The 22145-nt window shown below is 39.7% G+C and overlaps 1 protein-coding gene across 37 annotated transcripts in view; it reads left to right on the top strand.

The window, feature by feature from the left end:
- Positions 1-22145, top strand: part of PDE4DIP (phosphodiesterase 4D interacting protein) — a 213658-nt gene that overhangs the window by 144795 nt on the left and 46718 nt on the right. For 35 of the 37 annotated variants that reach the window (XR_014237707.1, XM_082368435.1, XM_082368438.1 and 32 more), the window contains 6 exons: positions 3038-3154; positions 3548-3685; positions 4915-5027; positions 6162-6289; positions 16462-16550; positions 21506-21738. Coding sequence is in view for 36 of the 37 variants with exons in the window: in XM_082368435.1 (XP_082224561.1) it covers positions 3038-3154; positions 3548-3685; positions 4915-5027; positions 6162-6289; positions 16462-16550; positions 21506-21738 (818 nt within the window). In the remaining variant the exon portion in view is untranslated. Of the gene's footprint in view, positions 1-3037; positions 3155-3547; positions 3686-4914; positions 5028-6161; positions 6290-16461; positions 16551-16820; positions 18446-21505; positions 21739-22145 lie in introns of those variants that run through there. The other 2 variants (XM_082368433.1, XM_082368434.1) reach the window with 2 other exon arrangements.

The raw sequence follows: 22145 nt of genomic DNA, 5'->3' as shown, positions 1-22145 counted from the left end.
TTTATCTCACATATATTCAGTTAAGAGTAATGTTACTTTTGGTTTTGTCCTGTTTTCAGGATCATAAAATTATAATGACTATAAATAAATATTTTGAAGAAAAATATTTAAAAGAAAAAGATGGGTATTTTGAGTGAGTTATATTTAGCTCTATTGCTTACGTCTGTATGTTCTTAATCAACTACAACTTCTCAATTCAATGCTATGTATTTTCATTATCACATTTCCTCTCATATTAGGTATTTACCAAAGCGATATGGATTTTCCCAGATTTTTCAACATTCCCCCTACTCCCTTGAGATAATAGTAGTGGTGGTAATAATAGTTATCATTCATTGATTGCCTGCTATGTGCCACACACTTTAATACATTTTCTCTATTCTCACATAACCCTGAAAAGTAGATATTATTCCCATTTTACAATTGAAGAATCTGAAGCTCAGTTTAAATTGCCTTGTTCAGGAGATTATGCCAAGATTTAAGACCCATGTCTATCTGACTGCAGACCTTTAGCATGCTGCAATAATGTTTTTTCTTCATGTTTTCATGTTTCTTCAATGGTGCAACTACCTCGATATAAAATGGCAGAGGTCTCTGACGAGGGCCTAATAAAGAGCACCCCTTTTTCCATACCCAAGATCTGAACAAAATGAGAAATGAAACAAAATAGTGGCAGATAGTTTGGTACTTTATCAACTGTATTACTGATAAAGTCTTACATAGAGAATTTAATGTAAGAACTAAGCGGGCCTGCTGGCCAATCCCCAGAATTAGGTAGACTTATCTGCCCAGACAGGCAACGCTGGGCCTCAGCAGACCATTCTGCATGGTGGGGAAGAGCTTGCCTTTGGAGAAGCAGTGGCTTCCTACAGGCAGCTGTCTCCCAAGAAGAGGAAAGGTGGAACTAAGTCAAGCTTGCTTGGTTTATTCTTCCCCTGTCTACTGTTAAGTCCCTTTGGCCTGCCTAGGGTTGAGTGAGTAAAGGGGTGGAGAGAGGTCAGGAGTTACAGTAACTGAGCTCCTTCAACAAGGAAGGAAATATGAGGAGAAGCATTTCCTCCTAATCTGCCACAGTAGCCCAGAATCATCAAATACCTTTGTATAGTTATAAACCATCATTAGCCCACACAGTGATTCTATAAGCATTGATGGAGTTAGAAGATACACAAGTAGGACTTCCCTGGTGGCGCAGTGGTTAAGAATCCATCTGCCAATGCAGGGGACACAGGTTCGAGCCCTGGTCCAGGAAGATCCCACATGCCGCGGAGCAACTAAGCCCGTGCACCACAACTACTGAGCCTGCGCTCTAGAGCCCGCGAGCCCAACTACTGAGCCCTCATGCCACAACTACTGAAGCCCGCGCACCTAGAGCCCATGCCCCGCAATAAGAGAAACCACCACAATGAGAAGTCTGCGCACCTTAGCGAAGAGTAGCCCCCGCTCGCCACAACTAGAGAAAGCCTGCGCGCAACAATGAAGACCCAACACAGCCAAAAATAAATAAGTAAATTTATTTAAAAAAAAAAGATACACAAGTAAAATTTTTATTGCTTATAACTTACATTTTATATTACTTAAGGAAAAAGGTGCTGCTTCCTTTAGGAAGCTTGATTACACTTTAAACTAGCTATGTGTCATCCATCTTCACTTGTCACAACTACTTTTAAAAAATTATCTCAAAATATTTCCTTAAAATATTTACTTACAAATAACTTGCCATTACCATGAAGCATATAAGACATAGCCTGGTGGCTCTGAGTCTACTTCCTTGAGTTTACATTCTGGATCTACCACTTACTGGCTCTGATTTTGAACAAGTTCCTTAATTTCTCTCAGCCTCAGTCACCTCATCTGTCAATTGAGGAGTAGAAGAGTAGTTATCCTGTAGGGTTGTTGGGAGGATTCACTCATTCTTTCATTCATCAGCTATATGGGTACCTTCTCTAAGCCAGGGCAAGTGGTGGGGATGAATAGGGAACAAAATCAACAAAGTCCCTGACCCTATGTAATTAATTCTTCCTGGGGAGATTCAGACAACAAATAATATAATTACAGATTGTCATAAGCGATATGAGGGAAATAACAGAAAGGAACATGTATGGGACCATTTGAGATAGAGTGGCTAGAGAATGCTTCTCTGAGCAGATGCCTTGTAAGCTGGGACTCGAGGATGAGAAGGAGGCAACTGGGGAAGATATTTCAAGCAGAGAGAATAGTAGGTGCAAAGGCTCTGAGTCAAGAGAAAGTCTGGTATTCCTAGAACAGGAAAAGTCCAGTGTGCCTAGAAAATCATGAATGAGGTAGAAAATGGTTCATATTGAGGTTGAAAAAGTGGGCAGAAGCCAAGTCATTAGGTTTGTTAAAAGGATTAAATATATACAAAGTATTTTTTATAAGGCCTGGAACACAGTAATAAGCACCTAGTAAATGTTCCCAGCTGTGGAAATTATCATAATTGAATATTTGGCTGTCATTTTCTGGTGAGGAGAGATGAAAGATACAACATTGAACGTTTAGGGCCTACAGTGTTAACTTTTGGTAGGACTTCTTCATAGGTGGTGGTGTGTTCTTCCATCAGGAGGTGTGTAATGTTTGGTGATCTCTTGTGATATTGATGATCGATGCCTCTATTAATTCATTAAGGCTTGCAAAAATGGAGATATTCTGTCTTTTTTTAATCTTTTAGCTGAAATACTTAGGTAAAGAAAAACATCTATTCTTGCATCTGCTAATGGTAACCCATTTTTTAAAGAAGTATAATAAACTCATTAATTAAACAAATTTTGTATGTTTTGTAGTGCTAACAAAGATGGAGGACATCATTAAAACCACATTACAACTTCCCATGAAACACCCTTTACTGCACAGTGCAGTTTATTGATCTGATCCAGTAGTGCACTATTCATGTTCTAGTTTCTATTTGCACTACTGGCTGATAGTGATAAGATATGGAAAAGCATTTGCTTCAGTGTTAAAATATAATTGTGCCACGTATTGTTTCCTCTACCCACTGACTTCAGGATTTCTTTCTCCACAGATGGAACTCTCTGCCCTCCAGTCCATGATGGCTGTGCAAGAGGAAGAGCTGCAGGTGCAGGCTGCTGATATGGAGTCCCTGACCAGGACAATACAGATTAAAGAAGACCTCATAAAGGTCTTTCAAAGCTTTTTAAAGACTATTGGAAATGATTACAGCTCAGAATACCTGTAGGGGACCTTCAGACAACACTTGGATACATTGAGTCTTCTTATGCACTGTTAGTTTGAGCCTCTTGATATTGCCGTATTCTCTCTGGTTTATGTCAGAGTTGCTAAGATTTCATAAAGAAGCTATTGTTACCGTCATATGGCTTATTAATATCCCACTTAAAGTATAGCAGACTATTTCAAGAGATTTGTTACTTTGTTCCTGTGCTGAATAGCGTTTTTATTACTTATTGGGTTGGCCAAAAAGTTCGTTTGGGTTTTTCCATAAGATCTTATGGAAAAACCCAAACTTTTGGGGCAACCCAATATTTTTATTACTATACTTGTTTTTGACTTTTAGGACCTGCAAATGCAGCTGGTTGATCCTGAAGACATACCAGCTATGGAACGCCTGACCCAAGAAGTCTTATTTCTTCGGGAAAAAGTTGCTTCAGTAGAATCACAGGGTCAGGAAACGTCTGGAAACCGAAGACAACAAGTAAGTTATTGAATTACAAACCTTATTTTTTACCGTGAGATAAACAACGAACAAGCCGTCAATCTCAATTACTTATGAAGGTGTCCGTTGATGGAATTTCATAGAAACTCTGTGCTCTAAAGTTCCCTGCCTTTGTCAGTAGCAGCCACAGATGCTCTTTTCTCACACGTGTAGTTCCTTTGTAACTGCTGTCCCGTATGTGACCTCTCTTTAATGCCAAGCTTCTTAAAATGACTTGTTTGCCTCTACTCCTCCCTGTCTCCACTATCATCTCTCTCACTAACTACTCATGTCATTCCAAGCTAGCTTTTAACTCTACCAGTTCACTTAAATAGATCTCTGCGGTTATGCACTATCATAGCTCATCTTCTTTATAGCACTTACCGTAGCTCACAATGACATGTGTCTGTGACTCATGAATGTCTTTTTCCCCCACTAGATAGTAAGCTTATCCTTAGAACAGAGTCTGGCACATAGAAGGTGCCCCATAAATGTTTATTGAATGAATGAAGAGCACTGGTAAGTCCTATTGTATGTTTCCCTCTTGCCCTTCCTTGCTTTCTCTCCCACTCCTTCTTCTTGGCCTCTTTCCTGTCCTTCTGGCTTCGCTCTCCTCTTTCTTCTTCTTGCTCCCATATTTGAATTCTGCCTGATAGAGTTTTTTTTTTTCTTAATTAATTTATTTTATTTTATTTATTTTTGGCTGCATTGGGTTTTCGTTGCTGCGTGCGGGCTTTCTCTAGTTGTGGCGAGCGGGGGCTACTCTTTGTTGTGGTGCGCAGGCTTCTCATTGTGGTGGTTTCTCTTGTTGCGGAGCACGGGCTCTAGGTGCGCAGGCTTCAGTAGTTGTGGTGCATGGGCTCAGTAGTTGTGGCCCGCGGGTTCTAGAGTGCAGGCTCAGTAGTTGTGGTGCACAGGCTTAGTTGCTCCACGGCATGTGGGATCTTCCTGGATCAGGGCTTGAACCCATGTCCTCTCCATTGGCAGGCGGATTCTTAACCACTGCACCCACCAGGGAAGCCCCTGATAGAGTTTTAAAGATAAAAATAGATAATATGGCATTGACTTGAAAACTGTAACATACTATATATAGAAAGGTTAAGTCAGTAATGAGATAGTGAGCTTTTTGAGTCATAGTTCATGCTAATACATTCTTTTGGTCTCTTTCTCAGGATTAACTGTGGCTTCATGTCTCTATTTGCATGTTGCTTCTATTCTTTTTCCCTCAGTTGCTGCTGATGTTAGAAGGACTGGTAGATGAACGGAGTCGGCTCAATGAGGCCTTACAAGCAGAGAGACAGCTCTATAGCAGTCTCGTGAAGTTCCATGCCCATCCAGAGAGGTAAGAGAGTGACTGCACTGTTTTTCCTTTTATTCCTCATTAAGTGCAGATGCTTACAGTATACAAGGAGGGAGAAAAAGAAAATCATAACTGGGACTACCCAACTTGTCACTAGTTGTAGGGATTGCTCTGAGCCTCAGTGTCTAAATCTTAAGTCAGGAATAGCATCCATTTCATGTAGCTATTGCAAAGATCAAATGAGGAGACGTGTCAGGTGTCTAAAATAATGCTTGCATATAGTAAGCACTCATTGTATGTTTCTTTCATCTCTCTAATCCATGTCCTATTAAAGCCTGCTTCATTATAAGACTATAAAGGGCACTGATACTCATTGAATATAACTGAAGAAAATATAATTGTTGTCATGGCTAATATTACCCCAGGATTACTCATAGCCATCATGATGAATCTATTCTCCTGTACCTCTTGATTTTTGGTCATGTATATTATATCCTTCTGGTTCATTTTATATTCCCTTAATTTTTTTTTCTTATTTTGCCTTCCCTCCTAGCCCCTTTCTCTCTTTCCTAATTTGTATTCTTTTACTATTCAGTTTTTTCTAATTTATTTTTGAGTTAAAAATTTTTTTTTCTTTCTCCTTCAAGAAAATGAAGGCAGAGGAAAGGTAAAATAGGATCACTTGTGTTACTTTATAAAGAATCTCTGCATCTTTGTGAACTGGATTCCTTTTCAGAGCACTGTCAATTTTTGGTAACAAATGAGAAAACAAATATCTTCAGTAGCGACCCTACTTGGCTCAATATCGATTCAGTTTGCATTTAGTTTTTCCTGGGTTTTGGCTTTTCAGAAACTAATGCTTTTAGTTAAAAAATGAAATTTCTCTTAGTGGGCTATAGGGGTGTGAGATAAATATTAGGAACTATAATTTTATGTCAAATTGGCCCAGAATCTAGGATAAAGGGACAAACTTTACAGAAAGCAGGCCTTGCTAATCTACCGGCATTGAACACAAGGGCCACAACAAAGACCACGTTCATTTACTGTGTCCTAGAGAACAATTACTCCAGGAGTCTCATGGCTCAGAGTGACACTGATGGCTCTTTGGAAGCATCTGTTGACTCATTACATTGATGGCTAATCCATTTTCCTTCCATGTATGGCATGTTTAATCAGCTCTGAGAGAGACCGAACTCTGCAGGTGGAACTAGAAGGGGCCCAGGTGATACGCAGTCGGCTAGAAGAAGTTCTTGGAAGAAGCCTGGAGCGCTTAAGCAGGCTGGAGACCCTGGCCGCCATTGGAGGTGGGGAACTGGAAAGTGTGCGAGTTCTTCACGAGCATGCCTTCTGAGCACTGGCGGGTCAGACTGCAGCCCGGGATGGAGACCCTTGTTTGCACTAACCAGAGAGCCTTGTCTGACTTTGGCAGAATTAAACAGTGACTTACTAATGATAGAACTGGTACAAGTAGCATCAACTACAAAGTGAAACTCACTTTAGTCTACCTGTATTTCACTGTACATAGCTGTCTCTAAGTTGAATGGTGGAGGTTACAAAGTATATTTGCGCACTATAAATCATTCCATTTTAGTTTTCCCACCTGTTTTCATTCTTTTCCCCAGCCCTTCCTTCTTTTCCCTCATCCCTTCTACAGGCCAATAAAGTTTATTCCTCCCCCACTTTCACAATCCATTTCCTATGTTCCACATCATGTCATAAATGCATGCGTGTGTATTATTTTTGCCATTCAATCAACTCCTGCTCTTTGAGTGAGAGCAATTTTTTAATCAAGTAAAAGTTTCAAGATAAGAGAGAGATAAGAGATTGAGAGTCTATAAGAATGACTTTGCAAAAGTGGTATAATCCTTATCAGAAGGTAACCAAAGCCAAGTTTTGCAATAATAGACTGAAAGTATTCGGAAGGCCAAGTTAAAGAGCAGAGGCAAAGACTGTTAAAGTGTTTATAGTAAACCTTTACCTCTAATATTGTTTCAGAGTTGATTATTGAATGACAGTGAAATTAGATTAGGTGCAGATTAAATTCCATTAAATTTTTTTTCTTTAAACTAAGGGTATTGTATCTAGTCAGAACACAACTTTAAGAAAGCTCCCAGGTCTTCCAGAGTCAGAATTCTCTATATAAAAAGATAATTTCAAATGTAATGTCCTCCTTTAAATTCAGTATTTCACCAAATAACTCATTATGACTAGAAGAGAATATTTCTTGCATATTTTTAATTTGGTAATGGCACTAGATGGAGTCCTGTATTTTTTACTTTTTAGTGCTTTTGCATTTCTCCATATTACAATAAGTAATAGGCTTCTGGCTTCGATGTGTTTGAATAGTTTAGAAAGAAATGTCGCAGATCTTTCTAGGTTTTGGTCATCGTCTCAATGCTTTCTTATTTCAACATGACAGATGTAAGGAAGGGGGCCCTTGAGATTATACTTCTGGTATCTTAAATGTCAAGAGTATAAAAAGTAACCAAGGTTACTTTGGAGCCTTGCTAACCCATGAGGTTTCTTATTTCTGCTGGAATTAATTTCCTAGATTAGAAGCTGAGGTTTCAGTTTTTAAACATGGAATTTGGTGAATAGGGATTGAGGCTCTTTAGCCCCATAAATGTGACCGAGTACCCTTTCTAAACAAGGTGGAGCACAGTGGTTTTTCTTTTTGCCCTCCATTTTTTACATGACACTTTTATTTCTTTCACATTCATGTGTTGACATGGCTTGCTTACCTTATAAATTCTGTCAAGTTTCTGTAACCTTAGCCACGCCTGTAACAGATAGAGCATCTGTCACTCTAAAATGGACAGGGAAGAAAATATTCTACTGGAGAAACACCATGGAATTCTCTGATTAAGTATTGATAGTTTGTAAAAGATTGGTAGCCATAAGCTTTCCTCTTAATGGAAAGCTTTTCAGTTTTAATAGGCTTTGGGTGGTACAGGGATCATTTAAGAAAGGAGATTGGAAGTATAAGCAGAATCATCCATTTTTTCTTAGTCTTCCAATGTTTAGTGGCCCTTTCCTGCACAAAGCTCTGTAACATTGTAGAAGTAAATAGGAGGGTAATCGAGCTGTAGAAATATCACCCCACCAAAGACTAGCCTGTCATATGATTACAAGGCATTTAAGAAATGCCTTTCCTTATTTTTACTAATAGACCAATGACACTTTCTAAGTTTCCTATTAAGATTCAACCATGGGTGATATTTAGGTTCTAATGGCTCATAGTGATTACAGTAATTTATGTAAACTACTACTTCTGTTTCTGTCATTCTCCAACGAGAATAGGAATTTCCCTTGTTATCTTGAACAGTTGCTAAGTGTTAGAAATATTAAGGTAGTGGAGTGAATAATGAGAAACTCAACTTCCTACTGAACAATGAACAACATACGTAGATTGGGAGAGAAAGTAAGTGAATTCTAGTCCTGATTTGGATCTTGAAAAGATAGAGTAACTTGTGCTATAGCTACTTACCTTTGATATTGGTCCTTGGGAAACATTTTAGAAAATTAGGTGATTTAGTGGTACAAGAGAAATTAAAAGTTTGGTCTTGATAACGTAGATGTGACTAAAATCTGGTACTGACTTTCTGGTCTGTATAGCTGGAATGAGGCTTGCAAACAGTGCTAACTGGAGAGAGCTTGCTGGTCTAACAATTTTGTGTGGTAATTTGGCATCTTATTAGAGAACATGATTCTAATGCATTTTGGTCTGTATCCCACAGATAGATGATGCTTTGGCCACATCATTCATATAATCATATTTAGTATGCTATAATATGATTCCATTCTCTCTTCAGGGGCACAGACATTTTCTTTTACTGAATTATTCTACTTTTGCCAGGGATTTTTCAACCTTAAAATAATTTTAGATAAAGTATTGTGTGCTTATAGAACCTTGTGCTTGAATAAAAAGCATGAAAGAAAATGAAATGAAATTCTCACTCAGGCTATGCTTAATTGGAAGAATAGAACTTAAATTGAGAAAAATGCATATTGATAGATTTGGTCTTTCTCACATTTCCTATTTGGTTGTAATGGTTGTAAGAGGTCAGGGTAGTTGAAGTCTATAGTTTTTAGAGCTAGAGAGTTGAAAAGGACCTCCAAGAAGATTTATTTAATGAGTGAAATGGAGTCTTTTTGACAGATATTTCCCGTGAACTCTTCTCTATTACAGGTTTAAACTATATCATTGAAGTCTGGTGATTGTTAGTGCCTAGTATAAATCGACATTTTTCTGGTGTTCTCTTTTTAGCTATTTAGCCAAGTTATAACTTTTTCTGAAAAGGCCTCATGGGACTATTTTAACGTTGTCACCCTTTTACTTTGATGGGGTGTACTTCTATCCTCATCCCCCCCGACCCAACCCTCTCCCACACCCACCTCTCTACATTCAGTTGTGGATGGTAGCAATATTTTTGGTTCCTCCACTTCCTCCTTCATATTTTTAAAAGATTTGTCCTTGTCATTATGTATAGTGAGAGATCTGTTAAAGATCAAGAAAATCTTGACCTGGATAGGATATTAGATCCAAGCCACGAGTGTCCTTAGGAGGTTCTTTCGTTTATTCTACTTGCACAGTTTATACATAAATGGCAGATATATATAAAAGACCTATCACTTTTATGCTTACTTATGCTTCTAATTCAGTATCTGGTTGAGAGGTTTGGTTCATAGCTTCAAAACAGTGCAAAAAAATTGATTTCAGTTCTCTCTGCTTCAGTCTCCTAGTTGGATCTAGAGTCTTCTGATTAGGGAAAGAAAGAATAGATCAGATCACACCCAAAATTTCTCCTTTCATTGAGGAATAAAGGTTGACTGACCTACCTAAAGTCACTTCCCTTTGGACTGTAAGCCCTAGAGGAAACTATAATTTAATACCTTTGCTTTCCTTGAGCTAGTATTGGAAAACTCTAGTTCCTGTTGTTAGGATAAAGTTACTGTTTTCTGGTTTCTTGGTCTTTTTATTTGAAAAAGTCACAGACTCTTCATGTCCCTGAAAAACTCAAGTTGCCTCTTCAACTAGGGTCTCAGTAGTAATTCTAGAGGCCTGCAGGCAGTGTGCAGGGATATATGACAAACTTGCTAGGGAGTCGGGAAGGAATACAGTGACCCACACACTTTTAAAGTCCATTTTCCATCCTGCCTTATAGAAATGGCACTAGAGGTGGGATAAATGAAGTTAGCTTTCTTTTTCAGATACTAACATCCTGTGAGATACAATCATATAGAGTATTTTCTCATTTCTCTTTGGGGTAGAGCTCAGAGAGCTTTTCTTCTCCCTTTGGTAGTATAGAACCATTTGTACTGTAGAAAGAATAGCTGGGAATATGGAGCACATATAAGGCAACCCAATTAAAAAACAGAAGGAATGAGTCAGTGGGACAGTACATCAGAGTGATTTCTGTGGGGTAATACTTTCTGCATCTTAATGCTTTTTGGACTATGGATTTAAGCCACCCTCCCACTAGACTTTTGGAGCAATAACTTTTTTAAGCCTTTTTTTATTATGATTGAAAGACTACCATGTTGCTTTTAAGTAGTTTGAGTATTGACAGAAGGTAAGTTCTCAACTTCTTTCTATGTAATCACTGAGCCAGGATGAATTTCCCAAAGAAATTTCCCAAATAAAGCAAATTTATAATTTGCTTCCAACAAAGGATGGGAAGTGGAAGGGACACATAAAACTGTAGAGCTGACAATACTAATTTTATCAGATTTCAAATAAGAATAATTAAACTTATAAAGTGACATACTAATTCTTTTTGCATTACTTTCCCTTTTTGATATTTAAAGTCAAATTCCAGAAATAAAAATCTTTATCATACTGTTTTCTTCTTGCTAAAGCTGGAAGGATAAAATAGATAGTTCATCAACATCAGAAAATGTTTGATCTAAAGTAATATGAAGAGTAGTGTTGTTAATTAAGTACATGAACCAAATGGACTTCCTTGTTCCCTTTGAGAACTGATGATTGTCTAGGAAATGCATGTAGGTTTGTTTTTGGTATATAACATGAGTATACAGTGCTTCCTTTTGCAATTATCAAAATCACTGCTCTGAAATACCAGCCTGTCTCTCAATCTGTGAACTTCAGAGGCATGTGTATATACAAGTATGTTTTATAAACCATGAATTTCTGTCTGTTTCCATGAAGTACTATCAGTTTGATAATAAAAGCAGGTTTACTTTTATCACTTAAAGTTTTGGTCTTAGGGCTGTTGAGAAAAATTAGAGTGATTCATAACAATTTAAATGAAGAAGGAAGTGACGTGTTAAATAATCCAGTAACGTGGTGCTAGATTATTTCTAGGACTATTTCCCCACCAAAACAAGCTGTAAATTTTCATTTCTTCATGGCACTGTGTTGTGTTAAATTGTGTTAACATTTGTGCTGAAATGGAGCGTGTACTTTTTTATATATAAGTGTTAGAATTTCAGCTACTTTAGTTGAGACACAGAAAACTGTCACTGATCCAATAAAAGTATCAAAGGCCAAACTAACTATTTGGTTTCATTCTTAAAAGATTTATGAGAAAAGTAGAGAAAGCTCATATCTTTTTTTTTCCCTTATAGGAGAATCAGTCTATTGATTATTGTACTAAAATTCCAAGTCAAATAAGGCTCAGGAAATTTAAGTAAAGAAAGGAAGGGGAAGAAACCTGAATTTTTCTACTCTCAAGGAAGTGAGACTAAAGAAACAGCATTATACTTCCCCCAGAAGTGTGAAATGGACTACTTTACCTTAAAAAAACATTTCTTGCTCTCCTTGCTGAAGGAGAGTAGTAGAAAGTGGGATGAAAATTTAAGGAGTCCATTGTTTTGGTGGGTGGTGCTGTCCCTGTGTATGTTCCTGGAAAGGCCTGCTCCTTGTGTTCTTTGAGGAAAAAAGAGATCATAAGCAGGAAGAATTCCTTGACATTACAGACTTTTAAGTCACTGAAAACAGTTGCCTTCTGAATTGTAAGCTTGTAAGCTGGAAGGGTACCTAAGAGATGTTGCAATTTAAAGACAGAGATATACCATGAAGGGGCTTGACTGCAGACAACAGATTTCTAGCTACTTCATTTCCAATATCAGAATCTGTGTAGTTAAAGAATTTTATTTCTTGGCAGAAGCTTATGGAAGATTATATGAAATCTTAAAGTTTTCTTATGGTCCAGAAGGGAATGGATGCAGGTAATACTGCAGTTGGATAGGAGACCTTTTTTCTTTGATCCTCTCATGTAGCATCATCATATTTAAGTCATCAATAGTTGGTTCATGACGTGAACAGGTGAGAGTTCTTGTAATGAGCACATGGCAGAGTTCCTAGGAGTGAAAGTGAGGTGAGCCCAGAGGACATAAGGGCCTGGCACTGAGGGGAAAACAGCCGGGCGCTTGTCACTGCAAACTTGTTCGTGCTGTAAAGTTTAGCTCTTGGAATCCCCTTTCAAAATTAGTCAAATAGGACTCCTATGTTCTGAGCAACTTTATGGGAAAATATTACTCCTTTTCTGTCGGTTGCGTATAAATGGCTTGAAAAGGAAACAATAATGACGGTAGAGTAGAATTTGGAGAATATGGTCCTGTTGCAGCCCAGTTGGGACTCGTTACTGAAGAATTAAAATAACACTTCATGACTTTCCCTCAAGGCTTATTTGTGCACGATGCAGTTTTAAGGCAGTTATTATTTAATGATGATGAATCCTATTTGTAAAACCTATTCAAAAGCGTTCATCTTAATCTACTGATAGATCTGTGTTTTTTCAACTGTCTGTCCTGCAAAGTAGGGAGAACATAAGAGTGTTACTTCAAACCTCCTGTTGGGGAAACATATTCAGCAGTGAAGAAGTACAGATAGACTCAATCAAGATCATCCAGTAAAAACATTAGGTATAGAATTTTCTTCTGCTGAGTATTTTTAGGTTCTACGGTCTTTTTCTACCCTCAACTTTTCAGCCCATAGACCAGTTTACCAACAATAATTTAAAACAATAATAATAATAAGGCAATATACTGAGTACACAGTGTATGCCAATCACTATTCTAAGCCCTTCAGAAGCACCAAACCCTTGAAAGTTGACAGGTGTATGGAGTGGATATTACTATTAACCCTAATTAATAAGTGATGGAACTGAGTTACAGAAAGGTGGTGATTTGTCTAAAGTCACGTATCTAATGACGGGAGCAGAAATCTAACCTAGACAATCTGGCTCCAGAGTCCATGTTCTCAATAATTATGCCATCCTCAATTTAAAAAGCACAGAAGTATGAATTTTTACCTCAATGATGAAAAAAAAAGACCTTATTTTTACATACCACTTAAATTTTTGCCCAAGGATTTTATAGTATTATAGAAGTTTATTTCTATACACTTTATAGAGTCAAGTAGTTGGTAGAAAATAATTTTCTAAATCTAAGAAAGGGAAGTTTTGGTACCACCTCCATTATGTGTGGTTCAGAGCCTAGAAACTTGGAAGAACCACAACTTGAGAAACTACCATCGAAGCCTCAAATAAAAGGTTTTAATAAAATTTCCAGTCTAACATGTAAAACTTAATCCTGGAGATAAAACCTGGAGACGCAAGTTAAATTTGAATGAACAGATTCTTAGCTTTCAGAAATTCTAAAGGTGGCGGACCATTTTATTTATTTATCAAACATAAGCACTCACTTCATCAATATATAGTATCTTTAAATTAGAAATTTAAAGTACTATTCCAACTTATTTCTGAAGACAGTGTTTTGTTGCTTTGTGAAAGCATAGAAAAGGGTATCCTCCACAAAAGAGAAGTCCTTTATTGTCATTTTTAAAAAACCAGAAAGGGTAAAAACAGAAAGAGGAACGGCTAATATAAACGTATAGATAGGACCTTGTGTGGGATAACTTATTCCAATGTTTTCTATAAATTTTGTTTTTAACTTTACCCCTCAAACAAACACACACAAAAAAGGCTTTAGCATTCTAATTCAAATTGGTAAAGGGCTGAGCAACCCTTAAAGCTGCCCTGAAGGAAGTATGGCAGACTAAGCTAGATGAAAAAATGAATTAGGAAAACAAAACCCCTAGTAGTAGAATATCAGGATGAAATGGGCATTTTGGCTTTGTCTCCGCTTAACTCCTGATGAAGTCAAAATCATGGTACCCTGCCCCAGAGTGAATTAAAGAGAGAACATTATGTAGAAATGGAGATGTGGCATCAGAAAGGTTGACAAAGGTAAGTGGAGGGCAGAAAAGGTTAGACAAAAGCCTTCAAGGCCAGTGACAATCACCCTTTCTAATCCCCACTTACCTTACTTCTGGAACTTAATACAGGAATCATCGTGGGATGTGGGCCCAGAGTGGTATGGGGGTGAGGATCCTGACCTCATAGAGCTGAACTTTCTTCAACCACAGGATCATTCTCTAGTCCAACACTCAGAAGGGAAACAATGTGAAAAGTGTGTTTTCTTAATCTATCACCGAGTGGGACAATTTATTTTCTTTGCAGGGAAAGAAAAACGTTCTGATCTCTATTGCTGTACAGGGAAAGCTTTTCCAAGATGAGCATAATATGATAGGGATGTCCTCAAGTGAATTAGCATCCTGGGTTCAGTGAGTTTCCAAAGCAGCCCCAGCTTAGGAAGTGTGTTCATTCACCTCTACGCAACCAGTGTTCTGAATAAGATGGTTCTAGGGCTGGTTTGAAAAAGTAAGTATTGGAAATCCCTACTGTACACAGTCTGCCAAGGATCTCTAAAGATGCTGAATGGTAAAGGTGCCTCCTTGTGAGTAGGGCTTTATTGAATAGGGTACTGCCTTAGTCCAAAGTTAACACAACATTCACAGTAAAGATCAGGGAATAAGTCAAAAGATTAAGCTGTTAGGACTTTAATGAGATTGGCCTGGGCCATTGCAAATCCCTGGTATAAACTTGTAGATGCCAAGAGATGGAATGTAAATGTGAAATGGCCCTGTTCACCTTACCTGTTGAGGGTAGTGAATGCTCATTATTCATGCAGAGCCTTTCATTCACAGATGTCTGAGCTCAGGAGCAGGTTCTTTGCTCTTGGAGGAAGAGACAAAGATCTGATTTGTCACCAGAGGGAACAGTGAGTTGCCTCTGCCTGAAAGCCCAGAGACTTGCCATCTCAGCACAGCTCTTACCCAGAACTAGCTACGTAACCTAGGTTAAGCCATCTAATCTCTTTGAGGCCCAGGTTTCCCAGCGGTCATAAGAGGAGTTTTAACAGGTTGGTTGCTGAGGCCAGGGTCAGAACTAGATCTCAAAGTTCTCTAACTTGAGCAGGTTCTGTAAGACCCGGGGAGTGTCACGGTAGATTTTCTTTGGTTTCCAAATGAATTAACCACTATAAATTCCTACACTTTCAGAAGAAATCAGTAATGTGGGCCACAGGTCTCAATCTCAAATTTGATGAATGGTCTTATTTTAACAGATGTGGAGAAGAAGAAATGCACTAGATTTGTGCTGTCTGATATGGTAGCCACCAGCCATGTGTGGCTATTTGAATTAAATTTAAATTAATTTAAATTAAATAAAAAAACCATTTCCTCAATCATGCTAGCCACATTTCAAGTGCTCAGTAGCCACATGTGACTAGTGCCTACTGAATTCAACAGCAGAGGCATAAAATCGCAGAAAGTTCTATTGGTCAGCACTGCACTAGACCTTAACCTGGACCATGAACGGCAACTACTTGTCCCTTAGTGCAGGGCATAGATGTTTGCGCCCCAGGGTGACTGTGTTCATCTTTGGGGAATGGAAGAATGGATTAAATTCCATTTGGACAAAGCAGTGCAGGAAACCCTTCAGGCACAGGATGTTGGCATTGGACAAGAGTTTGAGGGAGGTGGGAGGAGGGGAGGTTAGAGGAAGGGGTTAGGAAACAGATGAACCGTTCTCTGCCGCGGGGCTGGACTAGCCCTGAGCTTCTGTAGGACACAGGACCCTCAGAGGAGGGTTCCTCAGTGAGATTATCACCCCACTCACGACTGATTCCAGCAATGGAAAAATGTGAGAGGAGCCGGGCTGCCCTAACCCCAAGGAAATCAGGGACCCTCTCAGCACTCGATGGCGGGAAAAAGTTGTCACATTGGGCCCATGTCACAATAGGGAAAGTTATTACATAGACAGTCAGTGGCTGGAGGGGAATAATTCTGGCTTTCTGGAAATAAGTAAGGTAGGTAACCACTCTATCTAACAGTCTGCTTCTTAGGCACAGGTCTGTGCAGTCAAGCCAGCTTATGTTTTGAGGTTTAAGCTTGAGTGTTAGCAAGAAAGTATCAGTGATATGGTGAAAAAGCTTTTCTACAGAGTTGGTACTTTGGTGCTGCTTTCCCTGTCAGCCCTGCTGGCTAAGGGGCCATCCGTGTGGGGAAGGGAAGAAATCAGAGGCAGATGGCAAAAAAAGTGTAATTTTAGCTGCTGTCTGGAAGGCACGTGTGAAGGGAGTCACCTTTCTCTTCTGGATCTACTTCTAGGTGCAGCTGCAGGGGACGACACAGAGGATGCGAGCACGGAGTTCACCGACAGTATCGAGGAGGAGGCTGCACACAATAGCCACCAGCAAGTAAGTCCAAGTCAGGTCCTGGGGCCCCAGGGTGCAGAGCTCATAGCCCTTTGGGGACTGGTGGTCTCCTGCAGCCCTTGTGGGCCTGGAGTGAGAAGCTATCTTTTTAGATAAACCACTTCCCAGTCTTCTTCCTGCCCTCCCAGCCACCTTGCCAACCCCTATCCTCACTCCATATTTCTTTCCAATCCACCCTTTTTACTCCTTGTATCTTGTGCTCCTGTTCCTTGCCCCCCACTACCCTCCTCTGCTCCTATGTACCATCTATAGCTATAGCTTCAGAAGAATTTTTACTTACAACAAGACCTCAACACTTATCCTCTTGGGCTTTTGTAACTGAAACACATCACAGAAGACAGGGAGTCATCGAAGGGCTGCTTGGGGAGGTGGCAGGCCTAGGACCTGCTTCAGGAGAGAGTTTTCTGAGGAAGTCCAAGAGGATCGGAATGCTTCCAAAGCAAGGATCATTCTCAGTGAAGTCTCACTATATAAAAGAGAACCTTGCTGGGCAACCTGACAATCTACCCAGGTTGTGACACGTCAATGGCCAGCAGATGACACTTCAAGAGCAAGCCCCTGTCAAACCTCAGAACTTGGTACACAAGGCTAAAACATTGTTCCCACCGACCATCAGTGAAGGTGTAACCAGCATTTTCTCAAGCTCAAGAGTAGAATGTCCTAGACCTCAGAGATTAAGTCACCAATAGTGATCCCATAGCACCCACTGGAACTCCTATGTGTCTTCGCCTTGCCCAGTGACATTTAGCAATCACATGTCCTGGATGGACCAGGCCTGCGACTCTCTGAGTTTTTAAGGGGAAAGTGGATCATTGGTATCTGTCCTTCTGCAGAAGCAGCTGGGCTTTTCCTGTGATAGGCTCCTTGGAGCTATTAGGAAAACTATAGGGGACATGAGGCTTTCTGGGTCTGCCTCTTCATCTCCTGCGTAAGAAAAAGAGGAGACGTCTAATAAACCAACAGAAAGACCCAAGTGAGCAGTCCCCAAATCTCACAGGATTTGGCACAGTCTTTGACTCTTGAGGATACAAGCAGTTGTCTGGAATACCTCACATCCTCAGCACAGTTTCCTTACCTTCTACCAAGATTCCCTTTTTGCTGCTCTAGACACACCTGACCCTAACTTCTCCCTTGAGTTCCTGTGTGAACTCCACTTCTCTTTTTGCTTGGACAGCTTCTTCTGAGTCCTCCTAACTGGTGCTTGTAACTTTAATTATGTACACCACTGCCCCTCTGGACAGATCCCTTACCTCTCACTCCCTGATTTCACTGAGGATCTTGGGTGAGAGAGAGGGATCTGCAGGATGAGAAAATATCCACTCTAACACAGAGCTAGATTGGGATGTCAGCAGGTCACTGATGGTTATTGCTACTCTGGGTCAGGGTTAACTTCAGAATAAGTGAACAGGAGACACAGATAATGGAGAGAACCAGATTCCGACTGAAGTGGTCCAAACTATGCCTGATAGCGCGAGTTCTTCACTCTGCTTCTCAGTTATAGGCAAACTGGTTTGTAAAGTCACTTCTTCCTCAACCTTCTTTTCTATAGCTGAGCGTGGAGAAAATGATCAGACCACATTTTGAGGTCAGTCCAAGCCTGGAATAAACCTTTACATTGGGGCATTTGTACTTCCCTTGCAATGTCTTCCCTATCACCTGGCATAGGAGATACTTAATAAGTTAGACAAGTATTTACCTGTTGGATGAAAAATATCTTGGGTAAGCACTGTTTTTCTCTGTATCCCCTTTCCTTGAAAATCAATCTTCAGTTTTGGGGAAGGAGGTGTATGAAATCATTGTAAACTTACTTCAACTTTTCTGAGGTTTGTTGGTGTGACTCTCCTGCTACCAATTAAATAAAGCTTGTTTTGTCATAACTGTTTTGTGTCCAGATTCTCAAAAATGTGTTTGCTTGTTTCCCGGGAACTGGTCCCTTAAGATTGAGCTCTGAGCTTCTCCTAATTGTGTCCTTGGGAGGTAGACCTTATTCTCAACACCAAGCTCCCTTCCTACCTCAAGCATACGCACACTTCCCCTAACAAACACATCCAACTTTGTGTGCCTTTTAAGGCAAGAACCACCTTTTGGCCAAAGCAGATTGCTTCATCTTTATCTTTGGACTCACCCTCCTCAGGAAGTGCCAGGCCTGGCCATGATGGTAATTGTCCTCAGATACCTCTCACACAATTCCATTCCCAATCAAATGTAAGATCTGTAACAAATACCTAGGAAGTTCCTGTGAAAGAAACTAGAGTAATCAATCATTGCCTTTCTTCGTTCGAATTTTTGCAATGGAGAAAAGTTAATCAACAATCAAAACTGCAAAGGAGAGTCAGTGATGAACTTGAAAAAATATCATTTTTAATACCCTAATGCTGTCTGAGAAATGAATTACACTGTGGGAGGTATGAAGGAATAGGGCTAAAACAAAACCACTTTATTCAAATAAGAGATCAGATCTGCACATTGATCTCCATGGGGCAAATGAAAAATCAGCACACAAAATGTTGAATTATACCATGGAAGCAATAGAATAGATGAATTAGGAAATGTGAAAAAAAACAACAGCAACAACTACCTATAAGAGACGTAATTAACAATAGAACTAAAGGATTCATACTACCGCCACATACACTGGAAGCCCTGGGGTTTTACTTCAGGAAAAACAATAGAAATACTAGCTTTCCATAGATGTTAAAGAAAAAAAATAAAAAGGTTAGATCCTGAGTCACTTTTCATGCATTTACATTTAAATTTTACAGACAAGGCAGCTAAAGTAAACTCCCTTGGACATGGAAATATGAAAAGGCAAGTTAGCCTGGGAACAAATCAGACCTCTATTTTCTCATTTAAAAGTAAGAAATCAGACCAGATGAACCTTAAAGTCCCTTCTGGTATTAACATTCCATGGGTCTTATTTTTTCTTTTTAAAGAAAGTAGGTATATTTAAATCAATAGAAGATAACATACATCTAGAAGGCACTGTAAAAATAGATAGTATCATTAAAGTTAGACATTTTTAAGCAGAAGGAACCCTTAAGGTTTAGAAAAGAATAAATGTGTCCATATTCAAAGCAGATGACATTGTTTAGTTAGTTGCAAAGAGTTTATTTAGAAAGGTAATGTCACATAATTTAAATGAAGGGTGAGGTCATACACTTTCAAAAGTGGTTTTATCCAGTCCACGACATACCTGAAACCTAGATTTTATCATGCTGTTACGAGGTCCAAAGCAACAGTCAATGGCTTTGTGCCAAGCCAAGCAGCTGTTAATCACTGATCCATTTAAGCTCCTCTGAGCCCTGTTCTGTCCAATATATCAATATTTCTGACCTAAATGAAGCAATAAAGCACATAATTAATTCTACAAATCATCCCTAATCAAGTGGCCGCTACATGATTTATGGAGATACACATAAATATTTTGATGACTTTGATGATTGTGAAATGATTCTGTATAGCCGGAATGAATTTGTGACAGGTACAAGTCATTATATTTATAGAGATAAAAGAAAACAATATGACCCAGAAATAGCTGTGGGGAGAGTTGGAAAATTGGGAGGTCAAAATTGACCTGAAGTTAAGTAAAACCCCAAAATGCTGCCACTGAAAGGAAAAATAAGCCAATATGACATTGGGATATAAGATTAATATTCGACAGACAGGCAAGAAATTCACATACTAAAATAATTAGTCATACACTAAATAGATTATCATACTCATGTTTTGGTTTCTACACTTTTAAAAGCATGGGAAAAGCTGGAGAGGAGCCCAAGACAAACAATTAAAAAGTTTAAAAGTTAAAAAATTAATTTAAAAAAATTATTTATTTATTTTTATTTTGTTTATTTTTGGCTGCATTGGGTCTTCGTTGCTGTGCACAAGCTTCTCATTGCGGTGGCTTCTCTTGTTGCAGAGCGTGGGCTCTAGGTGTGCAGGCTTCAGTAGTTGTGGCTCGTGGGCTCAGTAGTTGTGGCTCACGGGCTCTAGAGCACAGGCCCAGTAGTTGTGGCACACGGACTTAGTTGCTCCATGGCATGTGGGATCTTCCCAGACCAGGGCTTGAACCCGTGTCTCCTGCATTGGCAGACATATTCTTAACTACTGTGCCACCAGGGAGGCCCTAAAGTATTATCTGAGGAAAAACTATACAATCTGCTTTAGTTGAAACATTAAGGAGTAACTTCAAGAGTATCCTCAAAAAACAAAGGTGATGGGGAATTGCTTCTGCTTGTTTTCTTCTCACGTGCTTAGATTTGTAGAGAGAGTTTGGCTGGCAACATCAGCATAGGGTGATAACCAACAAGGGAAATTGGTTGCTAGGCAGGTGGCCTCACTTTAGCTTCTCAGCAGTTGTAGAGTGTGATTCTCCTGTTGCCAATGAAATTAAGGTTGCTTTGTCTTAACTGTAGCTCCGCCTATACCCTAATTCTCTGACTATGACTCCTGATTCCTGAGTGCCCAGATCCTTCCTCGTAATCATCCTTTCTGGAGTCTGAGTTACAGCCTCAGGCTTTGAGCTTTGGTACCTTAGCCATGATCTCTGCAGTCAAGGACTCAAGTGTTGAGATGATGAAGCTTCCTGACTGGTGAGAAGACTCCCGGAGAACTCTGTCCCCTCAGAAAGAGAAGAATCACAGCATCCACACTCTCCAGCCCTGTTTAAACCTCGTTTGTTTGCTTTTGTTTTAAATTTGTTGTGTGCTTGTGGTTTTTTCCTCACCCACCTCTGCCCGTGGCAACAGTTCTCGCTGCTTGTGTGGTATGTTCTCTCACCCAAGCCAGTTTCCAGGGCCCTTGTGGCTGAGGAGTCCTAGAGGGGGAGCTCCTTTTAGGTCTGCCTGTTTTGGTCCCCTAGAAGGCTGCCTTTGTGCTCTGATGTTCCTCGTAGATCCTCTTCAATGCACTAACTTCTTTAAACCATGATTTTCTTTCAGCGCATCAAGGTAGCTTTGGAGAAAAGCCTGGCAGCTGTGGAGACCCAGAACGTATCTCTTGCCCCTCCATCCACGACAGGAGGGGACAGTAACAGGGGTCTTCAGGAGGAATTGCTCCGCCTGAGGGCTGAGATTCACCAGCTCTTAGAGGAGAAGAGGAAAGCTGAGGGGGAACTGAAGGAGCTAAAGGCTCAAATCGAGGAAGCAGGATTCTCCTCTGTGGCCCACATCAGGTAGGATGTGCACCAGAGAAGGGGAGCCCGCTGATGGAGAGGCTACCATAGCCAAGGGACTCACCTTGCTGCTGCCAAGGCATTTGTGCTGCCATGGGGCTTCTTGGTCCACATCCCGTGCTCTGTGCATTAATTGTTCTACAGATTCTTAGAAAAGTTAATAATATTGGATAATGGGGATTTTCAATAATTACCATTCAAACTATTCAAATAAATCTGGTCTTAATTCAGTATAATAATGTCCATTATTAGCTATACATATGACTGTCATGAGTGGAAATCTCCTAGTTGTATGATTTGTATTGCTCTTTTGAATTGACTGTGACATGTAAGGAATCTTCTGCTACCCAAGATGCTTCACTGCTATATGCAGAACCAGAATAGTCCATGAGGAGGAGGATTTATAC

This window comes from Balaenoptera borealis (genome assembly GCF_965194805.1).
Source record: "Balaenoptera borealis genome assembly, chromosome: 1".
Lineage (NCBI taxonomy): Eukaryota > Metazoa > Chordata > Mammalia > Artiodactyla > Balaenopteridae > Balaenoptera > Balaenoptera borealis.
The sequence above is the reverse complement of the archived record's forward strand: the minus strand, read 5'-3'. Positions and strand labels throughout refer to the sequence as shown.